This window comes from Chiloscyllium punctatum, chromosome 20, assembly GCF_047496795.1.
Source record: "Chiloscyllium punctatum isolate Juve2018m chromosome 20, sChiPun1.3, whole genome shotgun sequence".
NCBI lineage: Eukaryota > Metazoa > Chordata > Chondrichthyes > Orectolobiformes > Hemiscylliidae > Chiloscyllium > Chiloscyllium punctatum.
Window position 1 is genome coordinate 71474431 of NC_092758.1, and position 19118 is coordinate 71493548.

At 46.3% G+C, this 19118-nt stretch overlaps 2 protein-coding genes across 10 annotated transcripts in view; both read right to left on the reverse strand.

The window, feature by feature from the left end:
• Positions 1-7755, reverse strand: part of uimc1 (ubiquitin interaction motif containing 1) — a 55547-nt gene extending 47792 nt beyond the window's left edge. For 3 of the 5 annotated variants that reach the window (XM_072591055.1, XM_072591050.1, XM_072591057.1), the window contains exon 1: positions 7706-7753. Coding sequence is in view for 1 of the 5 variants with exons in the window: in XM_072591052.1 (XP_072447153.1) it covers positions 7706-7738 (33 nt within the window). In the remaining 4 variants the exon portion in view is untranslated. Of the gene's footprint in view, positions 1-7705 lie in introns of all 5 variants that reach the window. The other 2 variants (XM_072591053.1, XM_072591052.1) reach the window with 2 other exon arrangements.
• Positions 7756-11111: 3356 nt separating this feature from the next.
• Positions 11112-19118, reverse strand: part of LOC140492192 (polyadenylate-binding protein-interacting protein 2-like) — a 43289-nt gene continuing 35282 nt past the window's right edge. For all 5 annotated transcript variants that reach the window (XM_072591060.1, XM_072591059.1, XM_072591062.1 and 2 more), the window contains one exon: positions 11112-14721. In XM_072591060.1, the coding sequence (XP_072447161.1) occupies positions 14665-14721 (57 nt within the window). In that variant the 3' untranslated portion in view covers positions 11112-14664. The remainder of the gene's footprint in view (positions 14722-19118) is intronic.

Below are 19118 nucleotides of genomic sequence, written 5' to 3' on the forward strand. Positions count from 1 at the left end.
GATAAAGCAGGAACAGGACACTGATTAAGGATGATCAGCCATGATCATATTGAATGGTGATGCAGGCTCAAAGGGCAGAATGGCCTACTCCTGCACCTATTGTTTATTGTCTAAACACAAACTCAAAAGGCTAAACACAAACGATTAACTAAATCAGAATATTATATAGGTTGATAAAGCACTCCAACTCCTGTTACGCCAGCGGTTGAGACCTGCCAGTGAGCACCGCGTGCTCCCTTTCCCCAGGGACAGCAATAACCGTGAAATAGGGAGAGACAGTCAGGAACAATGAGACTACTACTTGAACCTGTTAATGGCCCTCTTGGCATGAGAATCATGAGAAGGTGACAGATTTAGAACAGATATCGGGGTAGTTTCTTTACTCAGAATAGTAGGGGAGTGGAATGGTCGGCCTGCAACAGTAAAGGACTCACCATCATTAAGGGCATTGGACATAGATGTGGATAATAAGGAATGGTGTAGGTTAGATGGGCAGAGTAATATCACAGGTCGGTGCAACCTGAACGGCCTGTACTGCACCTTAATGTTCTATGTTCTAAGGCATGTCGTCTTGTCCACCCTTCTCCGTACTGGGTGCCTATACATCAGGAGTGTGGGCTGAAGTGCAAACAAACCTTTAACAGCTGCCCCTTCAAAAACTTAAGAAGGGCCTGCAGACCAACACACTTGATGTACATCCTCAGATTCACAGAAACCAGCAATGGTCTGGCACACAGTAAATTTGCTTGGTCACCAGTTGCTAAGGACCACCACAGGCAGCACTCTCCAACCAAGATCTCCAAAGTGAGAGAGGGCTTCCCCTGGGGCCCTTTGCTACCAGAGGGCAAAATGTCACACCACAGTATATCTGGGTGGCAGGTGAAGGTGCGGTTGTGGAGTATGCACTGCATCAACCGTACATTTAACGCCTCCGCGCCATTCAAAAAGGGCACTGGGAGGATATCCCTGAGACGGTTCAGATTGTGGGGCACCAGGTGACAAGGGAGAATCCGCAGCGTGGGGCCAAAGTCGAGTTCCAGACAAATAGGGATCAGTTCATCCAGAAGCCCTCAGTCTGCCTGTGTCGCTTCAGGCACACGCAAGGTATTAAGGCCGAGTGCCTTGTCTATCAGGCACGTTGGTCCTGAACCAGAGGTGGACTGAAGCCCTTGCAATCAACTGTACTGGCCTAATCCAGCCTGCTCTTCTGCCATCCAGCGCGGCCCAGGCTGGTCAGCTCTGTAATCAGGGCTCTCTGTGAAAATGTGTACAGGGTATAAGCAAGCAGGGAAAGTTAAGTTCTGGGTTTTGTGAAAAGAAAAGTCGGCAGGATCTAAATGGATAGCTACGATCAGACAGTGTCAGCGGTCGCCCAGAACATTGGTGTCTCGAGATGGATGGGCCCACAAGGGAAGATTTTAAACCTTGGTCCCTCTTGATATTCTTGCGTGCCGGAGACGGTCACCTCATTCAACGCTAACTATTCTATGGATTCCTTGAACAGTAGTTAGCTCAGTTGAGAGAGACAGTTTGGCAAGCGCATTGGCAGGCCAAGGTTCAAGTCCTCTGTGCTGCATTGGTGGGGTGGTGGTGACTGAGGTTCAAGTCCTCTGCACGGTACTAGGGTTTGGGTCTTCTGGGTGGGTTGACTGGAGGCTCAAATTCTCTGCACTGTGCTGTTCGAGCCTTTTATGTTTGAGGTTCGAGTTTTGAGCTTTGTGTTTAAGCGAGCTTCAAGTTTTCGGTGTTTAATTCAGGTTCAAGCTTTTTGTGTTTAATTAGAAATTGAGTTTTCTGTGTTTATTTAGAGTTTGAGCTTTCTGTGTTTAAGTGAGGTTCAAGCCCCCTTGAGGAGTAAAGTGAGAAAGGGTTAAAATCCCCTAGTGGCGAAATATGAGGCTCTGCAAGTGTTTGTCCTGGAGGAAGTGTGTGGCTTGGATTGCAGCACCATGTGGTCCACTGCGAGGGCTTACTCTCTTTAGAAATGTGGTTTCAGTGAGAGGATGAAAAAATGAAACAAAGGCGAGAAACACTGAAATTAAGGTTGTACTCGTACTTGGGTTGAAGGAGGAGCGTTTCAATGTAAATTGTGCCATGCTGAGAGTGTTTGATGTTTAAAAAATGTTGGTTTGCTAAAATACTGGTTCGGAAAATCCTTTTAAGTAGCTGTTTTGCCTTGTATGAATCAGGATCTCAATTCAATGTGTTTTGTGGGTTACGTAATGGGGAAGATTTTGTTTTTAACATTGAAATTGTACAACATTATGTCCTTTTTAAAATCATCAATCTTGTAACCTTAAAACAAATCGATGGAGTGCTTTGAGCCCCCGATTTGATTGAAATTGCCAGCTCTCTAGGAATAATGGATCACGTCCCAGATCAGATGGGTGTTGTCATGGGTGCTCCGGCCTAGGATGGCGCAGGACAGATCTGGAGTGCAAACTGACCTGGCAAACATTTTATACTCCACACTGAGGGGGGAGACTGGACACCAATTCTTAAACAAACTAAGATTCCTCTTCTTAGGCAAAAGAGCAATGTTGGCCCTGCATCAAGAAAGGGGCATCTCTCCATTATTTTTCATTCAGTGGATGAGGGCGCCACTAGTTAGGCCAGCATTTTTTGACCATCTCTAACCACTCAGAGGGCAGTTAAGAGTCAACCGCATTGCTTTGTGGTCTGAAGTCACATGTATGCCAGACCAGATAAGGACATTAGTGAACCAGATGTGTTTTGCCCCAACAATTGACAATGGTTTCATGGTCAACATTAGACTCTTAATTCCAGATATTTATTGAATTCAAGTTCCACCACCTGCTTTGGCAGGATTCGAACCCAGCTTCCCAGAACAGACTTTAAATTAACTGTCCAGCAGTAATATCACTAGGCCACTGCCTTCTCCAGTTGCGATGCATTCCTTCATGACTCTCACAATTGCTCTCCAAGGATGTTCCAGAAAGCCCTGAAGAACTCCATGGTTAGCCCCTCCAGCCCTGGGGACATGCCCCTAGAAAGATGCTAAAGGGCACCAAGGAGATCCTGAAGGAACTGGAACCGGAATCTCACATTTGTGCCCCAGAACCCAACGAGATGCAGATGCCAGACACCTTTCTTAAACAATAGCACTACATGAGCCAACCTCCAGTCTTCTGGCACCTTACTAATGGCTATCAATGATACAAATATCTCAGCAAGCGGCCCAGCAATAATTTCCCTAGCTTCCCACAAAATTCTAGGATACACCTGAGCAGGTCCCAGGTATTTATCCACCTTTCTGCATTTTAAGGCATCCAGAACCACCTCCTCTGTAATATGGACATTTTTCAAGACTTCACTATTTATTTCTCCAAGTCCTCTAGCTTCCACGTCCTTCTCCACTGAAAGGAAATACTTGTTTAGTACCTTACCCATCTTCTGTGGTTCCAAACATAGATAGGAGAAAGGGGGGACTGCAGATGCTGGAGATCAGAGCTGAAAATGTGCTGCTGGAAAAGCGCAGGTGGGGTGGTAGGTGAGGACCAATGGGGTTCTGTCCTGGTGGCGGTTGGAGGGGCGGGGCTCAAGAGCGGAGGAGCGGGAAGTGGAAGAGACGCTCCTCCCTCCCCTTCCCAGACCTTTCCATTTCTATCTCTGGCGACTGAATCAACACGGACATTTATATAAACCGACCGATTCCCACAGTTACCTAGACTACACCTCCTCCCACCCTGCCCCCTGTAAAAACACCATCCCATATTCCCAATTCCTTCATCTCCGCTGCATCTGCTCCCAGGAGGACCAGTTCCAATACCGAACAACCCAGATGACCTCCTTCTTCAAAGACCGCAATTTCCCCCCAGACGTGATCGACGATGCTCTCCACCGCATCTCCGCCACTTCCCGCCCGTCCAACCGCCATCAGGACAGAACCCCACTGGTCCTCACCTACCACCCCACCAACCTCCATGTACAGCATATCATCTGCCGTCATTTCCACCACCTCCAAACGGACCCCACCACCAGGGATATATTTCCCTTCCCTCCCCTATCAGCGTTCCGAAAAGACCACTCCCTCCGTGACTCCCTCGTTAGGTCCACACCCCCCACCAACCCAAACTCCACTCCCGGCACCTACCCTTGCAACCGCAAGAAATGCAAAACTTGCGCCCACACCTCCCCCCTTACTTCCCTCCAAGGCCCCAAGGGATACTTCCATATCCGCCACAAATTCACCTGCACCTCCACACACATTATCTATTGCATCCGCTGCACTCGATGTGGCCTCCTCTATATTGGGGAGACAGGCCGCCTACTTGCGGAACGTTTCAGAGAACACCTCTGGCACACCCAGACCAACCAACCCAACCACCCCGTAGCCCAACACTTCAACTCCCCCTCCCACTCCATCAAGGACATGCAGGTCCTTGGACTCCTCCATCGCCAGACCTTAGCAACACGACAGTTGGAGGAAGAGCGCCTCATCTTCCGCCTAGGAACCCTCTAACCACAAGGGATGAACTCGGATTTCTCCAGTTTCCTCATTTCCCCTCCCCCCCCACCTTGTCTCAGTTAAATCCCTCGAACTCAGCACCGCCTTCCTAACCTGCAATCTTCTTCCTGACCTCTCCGCCCCCACCCCACTCCGGCCTATCACCCTCACCTTGACCTCCTTCCAGCTATCGCATTTCCAACACCCCTCCCTCAAGTCCCTCCTCCCTACCTTTTATCTTAGCCTGCTGGACACACTTTCCTCATTCCTGAAGGGCTTATGCCCGAAACGTCGATTCTCCTGTTCCTTGGATGCTGCCTGACCTGCTGCGCTTTTCCAGCAACACATTTTCAGTTCCACACATAGATAGCCTTGTTGATCTTTAAGAGTTAAAAACAATGACTGCAGATGCTGGAAACCAGATTCTGGATTAGTGGTGCTGGAAGAGCACAGCAGTTCAGGCAGCATCCAAGTAGCTTCGAAATCGACTTTTCGGGCAAAAGCCCTTCATCAGGAATAAAGGCAGTGAGCCTGAAGCATGGAGAGATAAGCTAGAGGAGGGTGGGGGTGGGGAGAAAGTAGCATAGAGTACAATGGGTGAGTGGGGGAGAGGATGAAGGTGAGGAGAGGGTGGAGTGGATAGGTGGAAAAGGAGATAGGCAGGTAGGACAAGTCCAGACAAGTCATGGGGACAGTTACTGAGCTGGAAGTGTAGAACTAGGGTGAGGTGGGGGTGGGGGGAAGGGGAAATGAGGAAATCAAGTCGGTCGTCACTGACTTTTTTTTTTTACAAACCCACCGACTCCCACAGCTACCTGGATTATACCTCTTCCCACCCTACCTCTTGCAAAAATGCCATCCCGTATTCCCAATTCCTCCGCCTCCGCCGGATCTGCTTCCAGGAGGACCAGTTCCACCAAAGAACACACCAGATGGCCTCCTTCTTTAGAGACCACAATTTCCCTTCCCACGTAGTTAAAGATGCCCTCCAACGCATCTCGTCTACATCCCGCACCTCCGCCCTCAGACCCCACCCCTCCAACCGTAACAAGGACAGCCCCTGGTGTTCACCTTCCACCCTACCAACCTTCGCATAAACCAAATCATCCGCCGACATTTCCGCCAACTCCAAACAGACCCCACCACCAGGGATATATTTCCCTCCCCACCCCTTTCCGCCTTCCGCAAAGACCGTTCCCTCCGCGACTACCTGGTCAGGTCCATGCCCCCAAACAACCCACCCTCCAATCCTGGCACTTTCCCCTGCCACCGCAGGAACTGTAAAACCTGTGCCCACACCTCCTCCCTCACCTCTATCCAAGGCCCTAAAGGAGCCTTCCGCATCCATCAAAGTTTTACTTGCACATCCACTAATATCATTTATTGTATCCGTTGCTCCCGATGCGGTCTCCTCTACATTGGGGAGACTGGGCGCCTCCTAGCAGAGCACTTTAGGGAACGTCTCCGGGACACCCGCACCAATCAACCACACCGCCCCGTGGCCCAACATTTCAACTCCCCCTCCCACTCTGCCGAGGACATGGAGGTCCTGGGCCTCTTTCACCGCCGCTCCCTCACCACTAGATGCCTGGAGGAAGAACGCCTCATCTTCTGCCTCGGAACACTTCAACCCCAGGGCATCAATGTGGACTTCAACAGTATCCTCATTTCCCCTTCCCCCACCTCACCCTAGTTCGAAACTTCCAGCTCAGTAACTGTCCCCATGACTTGTCCTACCTGCCTATGTCCTTTTCCACCTATTCACTCCACCCTCTCCTCCCTGACCTATCACCTTCATCCCCTCCCCCACTCACCCATTGTACTCTATGCTACTTTCTCCCCACCCCCACCCTCCTCTAGCTTATCTCTCCACGCTTCAGGCTCACTGCCTTTATTCCTGATCTTTAAGCGTCCCTATTCTCTCTTAATTTATTATTTTTCCCTTCTAAGTATTCGTAGAATCTCTTTGGATTCTCCATAACCCTATTTGCCAAAGCTATTTCATGTCCCTTTTTGCTCTCCTGATTTCTGAAGTACGAAGGTTTGGGAAAGGAATTCCACAGTATGAACTCTCAACTGTTATGCGTTATACAACAGGATAATCAGTGTGATAGTTAAAGGGAGATTATTATATTATAGAATGGATATTGGTGGAATATTACATTATTTTGTAGTTACTGGTCAAATATTACATATTTAGAAGTCAACAGCCAAGATTACCTCAGAGTAAAACAGGATTTTAATCAGATGGGCCAACGAGTGACAGATGGAGCTTAATTTAGATAAATGTGAGGTGCTGCACTTTGGAAAGACAAATCAAGGCAGGACTTAAACACTTAATGGTCCTTGCGAGCCTTGCTGAACACAGTGCAGGTTCACAGTTCCTTGAAAGTAGAGTTGCAAGTAGACAGAATAGTGAAGGAGACATTTGGTCAGTGCATTGAGCGTAGGAGTTGAAAGGTCATGTTGCAGCTGTACAGGACATTGGTTAGCCACTTTCAGAATACTGCATTCAATTCTGGTCTGTCTGCGTAAAGAAGGACAATGCAAAACTTGAGAGGGTTCAGAAAAGATTTACTCGGATATTGCCAGGATTGGAGGGTTTGAGCTACAGGGAAGCTGGGGCTGTTTTCCACAGAGTGTCAGGGGCTGAGGGGTGATCTTATCGAGGAGCATGGATAAGGTGAAGTGCTAAGGTCTTTTCCCTTGGGCAGGGAGTCCAGAACTAGAGGTTCAGGGTGAGAGGGGAAGGAGATAAGAGACCTAAGGGGCAACTTTTTCATGCAGAGGATGGTGCCTGTATGGAATGAGTTGCCAGAGAGGTGGTGGAGACTCATACAATTACAGCATTTAGGAGGCATCTGGATGGGTATATGAACAGGAAGGGTTTAGAGGGATATGGGCCAGGTGCTGGCAAATGCAATACACCTGGTCAGCATGGACGAGTTGGACCAAAGAGTCTGTTTCTGTACTGTACATCTCTATGACTTGACATCGTATTTACTGGAGGAATATTACAATATTAGAGTTAATGGGGAAATATAACCTTACTTGATAGTTATTCATATAACACTTATAGCACTTGATAGTTTATGATATAATATTTGCAAGTTACTAATATAACGTCACATTACTCCGTAGTTACTGATAGTATACACTATTAGGTAGTTACTAATAGATCACACTATGTGGCAGTTGCAGATTTAATTAGATATTATTCGGTGGTGAATGACTAACCTGCGGAGCTCGAGACCCTCTCAACCGCCCCATCAGCTCGCCGGAAACTGCATCACGCGGACCGGATATGACCTCACAGACAGAGTGTATCCCACTCACCTCCCCAGACGAACGTTCATTTTCTTCATGGCACCTCCCCTCTCACCTCCGAATCCTGCCCCCCTCCCCAAACTCTGACCTTCCCCACGGCAACTCGCACCTCACCGCCACCCCCCGAATCCTGCGTTTTCCATCGCACCTCACTCCCCATCCCTCCTGAACCCTGACCTATAGCACCTCACCCCCTCCAAATCCTGAATCTCTCCTTGGCACTTCACCATCCACACCCTCCCAAATGTCTCACTGGCCTAAGGGTCAGATCCAAGTCACAACCCCTGATCCCTCTTGAATCTCCACTCCCTCTGAACCTATCATTGGCCTGTGAGTTAGCCCCCCAGGGGCACCCTCTGTTCCTCAGAGCTCTGACTTCACCTCCCACCCTGCCTCCAGTCGGCCTGAGGCTTAGCTCCAAGATAGAACCCCGATCCGCCACAAGACCCTCACCCAATCCTGAACACACTGTTAGTCCTGGGCTGCACTTTGATCTTACTCTGAACCTCTCCCACCCCAATATCTTCCTGAACCTGATTTGCACATAACTGAAGTTCTCACTAACCTCCCTTTACAATGATGTGCATGATTCCTGATCTTCCCTTTGACTCTACTGTGCCCACACTCACTACCACAAAGAGCTATGGAGGCCAAGTCATTGAGTAGATTTCAGACAGAGATAAATAGATTCTTGATTGTTAAGGTGATTAAGGATTATAGGGGGATAAAAGCAGGAGAAATGAGGTTCTGTCATGATCAAATAGCAGAATACATGCAATGAGCCAAATGAGCTAATTCTGTTCCAATAATTGGAGGTGTAGTGGACAGCGAAGAGGGTTACATCAGATTACAACAGGATCTGGACCAGATGGGCCAATGGGCTGAGAAGTGGCAGATGGAGTTTAATTCAGATAAATGTGAGGTGCTGCATTTTGGGAAAGCAAATCTTAGCAGGACTTATCCACTTAATGGTAAGGTCCCAGGGAGTATTGCTGAACAAAGAGACCTTGGAGTACAGGTTCATAGCTCCTTGAAAGTGGAGTCGCAGGTAGATAGAATAGTGAAGGAGGCATTTGGTATGCTTTCCTTTATTGGTCAGAGTATTGAGTACAGGATTTGGGAGGTCAGGTTGTGGCTGTACAGGATATTGGTTAGGCCACTTTTGGAATATTGCGTGCAATTCTGGTCTCCTTCCTATCGGAAAGATGTTGTGAAACTTGAAAGGGTTCAGAAAAGATTTACAAGGATGTTGCCAGGGTTGGAGAATTTGAGCTATAGAGAGAGGCTGAACAGGCTGGGGCTGTTTTCCCTGGAGCGTCAGAGGCTGAGGGGTGACTTTATAGAGGTTTACAAAATTATGAGGGGATGGATATGATAAATAGACAAAAGTCTTTTCCCTGAATCGGGGAGTCCAGAACTAGAGGTTTTAGGGTGAGAGGGGAAAGATATAAAAGAGACCTAAGGGGCAACATTTTCACGCAGAGGGTGGTACGTGTATGGAATGAGCTGCCAGAGGATGTGGTGGAGGCTGGTACAATTGCAATATTTAAGAGGCATTTGGATGGGTATATGAATCGGAAGGGTTTGGAGGAATATGGGCCAGGTGCTAGCAGCTGGGACTAGATTAGGTTGGGATGTCTGGTTGGCGTGGACAGGTTGGACTGAAGGGTCTGTTTCCATGCTGTACATCTCTACAACTCTAAGAGGGGTGTGTTTGGATCCAGTGCTAGTATAGCCTGAAGCAGGCAAAGCATAGTGACGGATGTTGGAGGATATTCATACTTCAGCAGAATCTGCCAGTTTCTCATAACTTGCAGTCGAAAGGCCTTTGTCAAGTCAAAAATCCCTGTGCCTGCGTGGGTTTCCTCTGGGTGCTCCAGTTTCCTTCCACAATCCAAAGGTGTGCAGGTCAAGTGAATTGGCTATGCTAAATTGCCCATAGCGTTAGGTGCTTTAGTAGGGAGTAGGCAAATGGGTCTGGGTGGGCTACTCTTCAGAAGGGCCTGTTTCTGCACTGTAGGAAATCTAATCTAATAAATCTAATCGTATGGTCCCTGTACCTGGACTCTGCCATCCTCCAGCTTTGGGCAATGCTGTGCACAACCTTTTATACAGGTCATTTCCCTCATGCTGCTGTGCCCAGATCCTGCCATTGCATGTCAACCCTCTTGAGCTAAATAGTAACCCTTCTCTCCCCTACCCCTGCTGAGTTCAGAAACTGCCCCTGCTTGAATAAGCAGAGTACTTTGTGCAGACCCTGACCCACTTCTGACCCTTGTATGTCTGGATATTTTCACACACTGAACCAAACCCTGTTCCTGCCACAATCTTGACCGTCTGCTGTTGAAACACTAGAATGAGAATTAGGAAATTCCCTGTCAGGATAAATCTGACTTTGATCTGAGTGAACCAGTGGACAGTAAAGGTGATTACCTCAGATTACAACTGGATCTTGATCAGATGGGCCAATGGGCTGAGAAGTGGCAGATGGATTTTAATTTAGATAAATGTGAGGTATTGCATTTTGGGAAAGCAAGTCTTAGCAGGACTTACACACTTAATGGTAAGGTCTTAGGCAGTAACCTTGGAGTGCAGGTTTATAACTCCTTGAAAGTGGAGTCGCAGGTGAATAGGATAGTGAAGGCAGCGTTTGGTATGCTGTCCTTTATTGGTCAAAGTATTGAGTACAGGAATTGGGAGGTCAGGACATTGGTTATGCCACTTGGAATATTGCATGCAATTCTAGTCTCCTTCCTATCGGAAGGATGTTGTGAAACTTGAAAGGGTTCAGAAAAGTTTTACAAGGATGTTGCCAGGGTTGGAGGATTTGAGCTATAGGGAGAGGTTGGATAGGCTGGGGTTGTTTTCCCTGGAGCTGAGAGGTGACCTTTTGGGGGTTTATAAAATCATGTGAGGCATGGATAGGATAAATAGACAAAGTGTTTTCCATGGGGTGGGGGAGTCCAGTACTAGAGGGCATAGGTTTAGGGTGAGTGGGGAAGATTTTAAAAAGACCCAAAGGGCAACTTTTTCCACAGAGGGTGGTATGTGTATGGAATGAGCTGCCAGAGGAAGTGGTGGAGGCTAGTACAATTGCAGTATTGAAAAGGCATCTGGATGGGTATATGAATAGGAAGGGTTTGGAAGGATACAGGCCGGGTGCTGGCAAGGGGGGCTAGATTGGGTTGGGATATCTGGTTGGCATGGACAAGTTGAACTGAAGGGTCTATTTCTGTGTCGTACATCTCTATGACTATGATTAGTGAAAACAGACTGATACTGAAAAGACCAAAACAAAGTAAAAATTCCAGCCACATTTCATTTCAAGTTTATTTATTTTTTTTAAATATTTTTGGAAAAATATATTTTTTACATTTTTTTTCAATTTAAACACTCTTCACATTCAACACAAATTGGCAGTGAAACTACCAAGTTCATAACTGAAGATGCCCAAAACGCCCTCTCTTCCAGTGGGTTGGTGTTGTTTACCTTACTGTCTGTCCATCTCCACAATTTCATTACTCATTTCTCCCAGGTGTTCATACTTACTGTGCCATGAGAAAGGGGAGACATTACTTAAAGCCGAACTGTTTACCCAAGCACAATATTTCTGACCTAAGCTGACCATAACTTTTTAGATGGTCGACTATTACAACAGTGGAGAAAGCTATCGTGTTGCAGATTCTCACAACTCAATAAGCACCTAAACTTCCTGTTCCCTCACTGAGTTAGACAGCAACACTTTCAGTCCTGGAACCAACTCTCAGTTCACGCAAGTCCTCACTGCCTTTTTTCTTACAAGTCAAAAAAAAAGAGTTAAGAGAATCTCAAACATCTGTCTCCTAAATAAATGCATTTGTACAGCACAATTCATCACTTATGGACATCCCTAGTTAGTTCATAATGCAGTATTATTCTCAAATGGAGTCACTTTAGGGGGGGGGGGGGGGGGGGGGGAAAAGAGTCAAGCCAATTACTGAATAAATGTAAGCAAAAGTAAATTCCCTCGTCCCAGAGAAACATAGGGCTGCTCTCTTACTTTAGAGGGAAACGACTGGCAGTGTTTAACCTGAAGGGCACCACACCTCAGCCAAGGGACAAAACTGAAAAGGCAGTAACCAGTGGTCATGCAGAAATTGAACTCGCTATTAGCATCATACCAGCAATCCAGCCAGCTGAGGTCAGCGTGGGTTCAATTCCCACATTAGCTGAGGTTACCATAAAGGTCCCAACCATGCAGTTGGGCCTCAGGTTAAATCATCACCATTCATCTTCTCTAATGAGAGCAGAGTGATATGGTCCTCTGGAACTATGATTAATCTGAATTTACTTTGAACAAATATATTTTAGTACTGAACAGTAGTACCAGGACCACATCCAGTTCACTCTCTACACCACAATCTTAACCAATGCTGACACCCTGCTCTCTCTGCATCACAATTTTAATTAGCACCAACATCCTACTCTGTCCCACAATCTTAACCAGCACCAACTTGCACTGTCTTTACCCCAATTTTAATCAGCACTGATAGCCTTCTCTCCCTGCGCCACAATTTTAACCAATACCAACCTCTGCTCTCGCTGCACAGCAAATTCTCTGTTGTCCACAAAAATTTTGATCCCCACTAAACTTGTGGCCATCAGCTGCCAGTATTCACATGTACAATAAATGCATTATTAATTGATAAATCAACAATTTCTTGAAAATAGTTTCAAGGTTTGAAACTGCAATCCAGAGTGATACACTTGTGCTAGAGGCAGAATGGCTTCAATAGGGGTTTTGCAAGGTTATTGTTGTTGAAAGGATGTCTGACATATACATTACACAACATTTGGTGAAAATGTGTAACTGGGTGTTTTTTGGACAGTGCGTTCCAGTTACTTAAAATTTTCAAAAATTAACACTCTCTATTTTGTCAAAAGAGACATACTCAAAAAGAGAAAATCAACCAACAAATTTCTACAAACGTGCCATTGTGCTCCTACTTTCTGCTTACTTGCTCATTTAATTGCAAAGTGTTTCTGCAAATATCGGGATATTAAATAGTACAACTGCCAAAAGTGCCACTCAATTGTTAGGCTGAAGGTTGAACACATTGGATTTTGGTAGTCCATTTGAGTTAGCCAAGATCACACATTTCAGACCCCACTGACATCCATGTATTGTTGTCTGTTACTCTCATCTCAATGCGCTTGAGAGCTGCCAAACTATTAGCTAATCAAAACTCACTTCTGGAATTCACAAAACATGTGCCACTAGATTCAAAAAGAGAAGTGTATCACTGTCTTTTTAAATGCCAACCCTGTTGTAACATCTTTCTACATTGCAGATACACATTTAATCAATTCCCATTCACACACCCAGAGAGAACAGGAAAGGAAAAGATAATAATCCACAATAACTGTTTCATTCAACAAGTGGCCTTTCATCCTGCATCTTATTAGCAACTAGACAACAATACACCAATAAACACACAGTCAAGGTCTTATGATGTGCCCAACAGCAAAATGGTTGAATCTTCCCTGCTCAATAATGGACTGACAAATGACAGCCACACGAGCAACATACATTCTCATGCCCACTGCTATAACTTTAATTCTTGTGTGAATCTACACTATAGTGCCATCTTAAACAGCATCACAATGACTCTACATTGCCAAATGAGTGAGTACAGACAGCCTTCCCTCTACACTGACCTTAACCAGTACCATAGCCTGCAATCACTAAACTGTGATCTTCACTTGTGCTGACATCCTTTAACCTCTACACCAAGATTGTTACCCACACTAAAACCGTGTCCATCTCCACACTACAATCTTAGCCAACATTGAGCCAATGCTTTCTCTACACAATGATCTTAACTGAAATTGACAAACTCCTCTCTCTACACTACTGTCTTAAAACAGCAGCACATGCATTATACCAGTGGACAGGGAATCTTGTCATTTGACAGGGACTGAGTGAGAGCATAACCTGCACCATGTGACAAATTCTGGGATTGATTGGGACAGGTGAAATTTCCTGATCAATTGCACTGAGTTGGGTTTCACTGTCTTAATGAATGCCCATTGCCATGTCTCTGATGGATTGACATGAACTTTCTCAGCAACACAAACCAGGGGAAACATTCTGAACATAACTGTACCTACAGAAGCTATGCTTATTACAAACTGGTGAGACTGAAAAGATCTTCAGTAGTGTATTAGCTTAAAGTAGAAGCACTAGCAACTTCTCCCAGTAAGACCCAGTTCATGAAAACCCTCAAAAGTCCAGATTGTCAGAACTTTGTTGAATTAAGTGTCCAGCTTTGCCAAGGGTATACATAATACCTACTATTAATCTCTGACAAGAGACCTCATATTTCCCTGACTAGACCATTCTCCCAGCCTTCAAGCTAACTGTAGACAAGAGTGCTCACACTGGTTACCAAGTCAGAGTTTAAAACAAGCTGCGAGAACAATCCTGGCCAAGGGCTAAGAACAAGGGAGTGAACAGAGAACCAGCAAGCTCAGGTCCTCACAGCCACTGGCAACTATCCATTTCACCAGTTATTTGGCAACATAAGTCAAGGAAGTGGCAGTCAGCTAGGCAGTGTTAGGACAGCATCCCCAGTCCATGCTGGCTGCTCTTCCCTCCCCGTGGCACTTCTAAGCTTCCTGTTTTTTTCAGTCAACGACTAGAAGCAAGTTATTGAATAATAACAGTCTCAGTACATTTATTTAGCATGCAACACTAAGTGAAAACTTTGGCAATGCACGAGTGTAACACAGTGATAGAGAAGGGAGCTTCTACTACTGGTTCCTCTAATACTGGCGTCACAGTGTGGAGATTGTGCTACATCCACCAACACAGGCCTCTGGAATCATCTTCAGTACTTCATCCCAGGAACAAACTCCTTCGCATTGGGGTTCAAGTTACTCTTGCTCTGGGGAGAAAAAAAAAGTCAATCACTTGCACTCAAATGCAGCAAAACGTGATCAGCACACTTATATTTCATCACAAACCTGATAACATAAGGCCAAAGCAGTTGCACCATTCAACATGGTCATGCCTGATTCACATCTCAACTTCACGTCACCATCTTGGCTCTGGATCACAATCCCATTTGCTAATAAAAATCCTCACCTTCTGAACGTTAACTGTCAAAGACTGCAGATGTTTGAATTGTGTGTAAGTATGCAACTGCCCTATCCTCAATCCCAGCGAAGTGTTTCATCAACAAAGCCCACAGACTGCAACAACAGGGATAGTCATTGGTCAAGACGAATGGCTCCATCTAGGTGAAGATGGGTGGAAATAGGGAAATGGGCAGGGAGAGATGGGAAAAGGGAAGATGGGGAAAGGGACTGAGAAAATGGTGGTAGGTACTGCTTCATGGGGTGTGGTGGGGATGGTGCAGGGGAATTGGTGGGAAATGGGCAGGTGGTGGAGAAGTCAGGGAAAATGGGATGGGGAGATAGGGGAGAGGGGACCCATGGCAGAGGGGTGGCTGGGAGAGGGGAGAGGTGTAGGGGCAGAGCAGGTCAGGGGAGATGGTTGGGAGAGAAGTCAGGGAGAAGGAGGCAGTGGGAGGAGGACAAGGGTAACGTGGGAAGGGCCAGGGTGAGAAGGGGAGACAAGATGAGGAAATAAGGAACATTGGTTGATGGTGCGGAAGATGCAGTTTGTTGCATGTTGGAGGGTGGGGGGGGAAGCTTACAGGGTGAGGAATGTGTAGAGGAAGAAAGGCGAGGAATGGGGATGTATTGGTGGAGATGGGGGAGCTGAGAGAAGAGAGCAGGAAGCAGGTGGTGGGAAGATAGGTTCAGGGGAGTGTGAAGAAAGAGATTTGATGTTGGGGGCAGGGGAGTAGGGAATAGGGAGCAGGTAATTGAGGGGGAAGGATGAAAGACCAAAGGTAAAGAGAGGAGGATGGGAAAGGAGTAGTGTGCCAAGGATGGATGAAGTGTGTCAGTGAAAGGGCAGGGGTAGAGGTATTGTTGGAGGGAGGAAGTACAATGTACAGGCAAAGGTTCGGTGACTTCTGAATGTTTGAGTGGTTGATGTCCTGCTGACCCTACATTCTGCCTCTCATTTGCTCATGCCCATCGTCTGCTGCTCCTCAATCTCTCAAAAGTTGTGTCACTAGATGCTGAGTGATAATGAAATCAGAGAAGCCTGAATTTGTATCATGCATAAAAGGAGGGCACCCATCTAGAAACAGCACTTGCCGCAAAACCCCGATAATCCCAAGCCTCCCCACCCGCAGTTATATCTACAAATGCATCTGTCCTACATACACACTCCCTACCTTTACACCCCATGCTGTGTCCCAGCCTCTGGTCTCACTCCATCCCAGTTATCGCACATGATAGATGTGGATTTATCCTCAAGCAGCCACTCCAATCTATATTCCCCAGTTTTTGCCAAATAACATGGTAATTAGCCTTCACTGTGTATGTGGCGAGTAGACAAGGCTATCGCTAAGGTTACGGTGTACAGAGCGAGTGTGGTGGAGTCTGCATGCGTATGATACGCAGTGTAGAGGTGGGTGCTTGTACAAGGTCAGTGTGTGTAAGGTGAGTTGAAAGGCAGGTGTCTCAACAAGACCCGCATGTAAAGGGCAAGTGTATGGGTGAGTGCCTGTACAATGTCAGTGCGTAGACAACAAGAGTGGGAAAGGCTGATATTGTGACTTCAGTGTGGAAAGTGTGACTCTGGGGTAAGCTGCCCTGAATAAGGGTGGCCATGGAAGTTCAGTGCTCATCTGCAAGTGTGGGGTGAAGCTGCATTTGTAATGTAAGCACATGCTGGCCATGTGTGGCTTTCTGATATGTGTGTGTACAGGAAAGGTCATCTTCATTCCATAGTAAGGTGCAGCCTTTCCCATTCTTGCCACCTATGCACCGACATTGTACAGGCACTCACCCATACACTTGCCCTTTACATGCTGGTCTTGTTTAGACACCTGCCCGTAAACTCACCTTACACACACTAACCTTGTACAAGCACCCACCTCTACACTGCGTATCATACGCACGCAGACTCCACCACACTTGCCCTGTACCACAGTAACCTTAGAGACAGCCTCGCCTACTTGCCACATACACAGTGAAGGCTAATTACCACATTATTTGGCAAAAACTGGGGAATATAGATTGGAGTGGCTGCTTGAGGATAAATCCACATCTATCATGTAGGAATCTTGTTAAGGTCAGTTGATTGGAGTTCAGGGCCAACATGTGTTTTGGATTTCAAGACTAGGTGGCATGTTTTTAAGCTGAGAGGAGAAAAAGTTTAGAAAGATACAAAGTGCAATTTGTTTGCATCGTGGTTCCTGTGTGGAATGAACTTCCAGAGGAAGTGGCGGATGCAAGTAAATGTAAAGGTCATTTGGATAAGTACATGAATAAGAAATGTTTGGAGGGATATGGGCCAAGCGCAGGCAGATGGGATTAGTTTAGTTTGGCATTATGGTCAGCATGGACTGTTTGGACCGAAGGCTGTTGCCATGCTGTATGATTGTATGACAATGATTATATTTTCCTGAGAAGATGATAGATAAGGATGGCAAGATTGAATAACAAGAGAAAATGAGAACTTCGTCAAAAAGGAAAAAGATGCATACATAAGGCTTAGGAAAATGAAGACATCTCAAAGAATATACAGATACAGGAAAGAACATGAAACAAAGAATTCAGAGGGCTGAAAAGAAGAACAAAGATAATTTACAGCCCAGGAACAGGCCCTTCGGCCCTCCAAGCCTGAGCTGATCCAAATCTACCGTCTAAACCGGTCGGTCAATTCCTAAGCATCTGTATCCCTCTGCGCCCCATCTGTCCAGACGCATCTTCAATGAATCTACCGTGCCTGCCTCTACCACCTCTGCTGGCAACATGTTCCAGACACCCATTACCCTCTGTGTGAAGTACTTGCCGCGTGTATCCCCCTTAAACTTTCCACCCCTCACCTTGAAAGCATCACCTCTCGTTACTGAATCCTTCACCCTGGGAAAAAGCTCGACTCTATCCACCCTGTCTATACCCTTCATGATTTTGTAAACCTCAAATCAGGTCCCCCCCTCAAAATCCTTTTTTTCTAATGAAAATAAACCTAACCTACTCAACCTCTCTTCATAGCTAGCACCTTCCATACCAGGTAAACTTTTTCTGCACCCTCTCCAAAGCGTCCACATCCTTTTAGCAATATGATGACCAGAACTGTATACAGTATTCTAAATGCAGCCGAACCAATGTCTTGCACAATTAACATGACTTGCTGGCTCATACTCAATACCCCCTCCAGTGAAGGCAAGCATACTTTCTGCCTTCTTGACCACTCTATCCACCTGTGCAGCAAACCTCAAGGTACAATGGACCTGAACTCCCAGATCTCTGTCCATCAACCTTTCCCAAGGCTCTTCCGTTCATTGTATAATTCGCTCGAGAATTAGACTTGCCTAAATGCATCATTCACATTTGTCTGGATCGAAAACCATCTGCCACTTTTCCGCCCAACTCTCCAGTCTATCTATATCGTCCTGTATTCTCTGACAGCCCCTGATGCTTTCTGCTACTCCACCAATCTTCGTGTCATCTGCAAACATGCTGATCATACCAACAGTGCCCTCTTCCAGATCATTTATGTATACTACAAACAACAGTGGCCCAACACTGACCCCTGTGGAACACCACTGGTCACCTTTCTCCATTTCGAGAAACTCCCTTCAACTACTACTCTGTCTCCTGTTGCTCAACCAGTTCTTTATCCACCTAGCTAGAACACCCTGCACACCATGTGATTTCACTTTCTCCATTAGACTACCATGGGGAACCTTATCAAACGCCTTACTAAAGTCCATGTATATGACATCAACAGCCCTTCCTTCATCTATCAACTTGGTCACTTCCTCGAAGAACTCTACTAAGTTGGTAAGGCACGATGTCCCTCGCTCAAAGCCATGTTGCCTATCACTGTTAAGCCCATTCTTTTCTAAATATAAATAGATCCTATCCTCAGTACCCTCTCCAGCAACTTTCCCACCACCATCAGGCTCACTGGTCTGTAGTTACCCAGAATATTCCTACTACCTTTCTTGTACAGGGGGACATGAGCAACCTTCCAGTCAGCCAGCACACCACCTGTATTTAAGGATGCTACAAAAACATCTGTCAGGGCCCCAGCTATTTCCTCTCTTGCCTCCCTCAGCAACCTGGGATAGATCCCATCCAGTCCTGAGGATTCGTCCATTTTAATAACCTCTGGCCTATTCAACTCATCTTCCCTACTTATGTCAACATGATTCAGACTAATCAAACTTCTATCTCTGATCTCAACATTCAT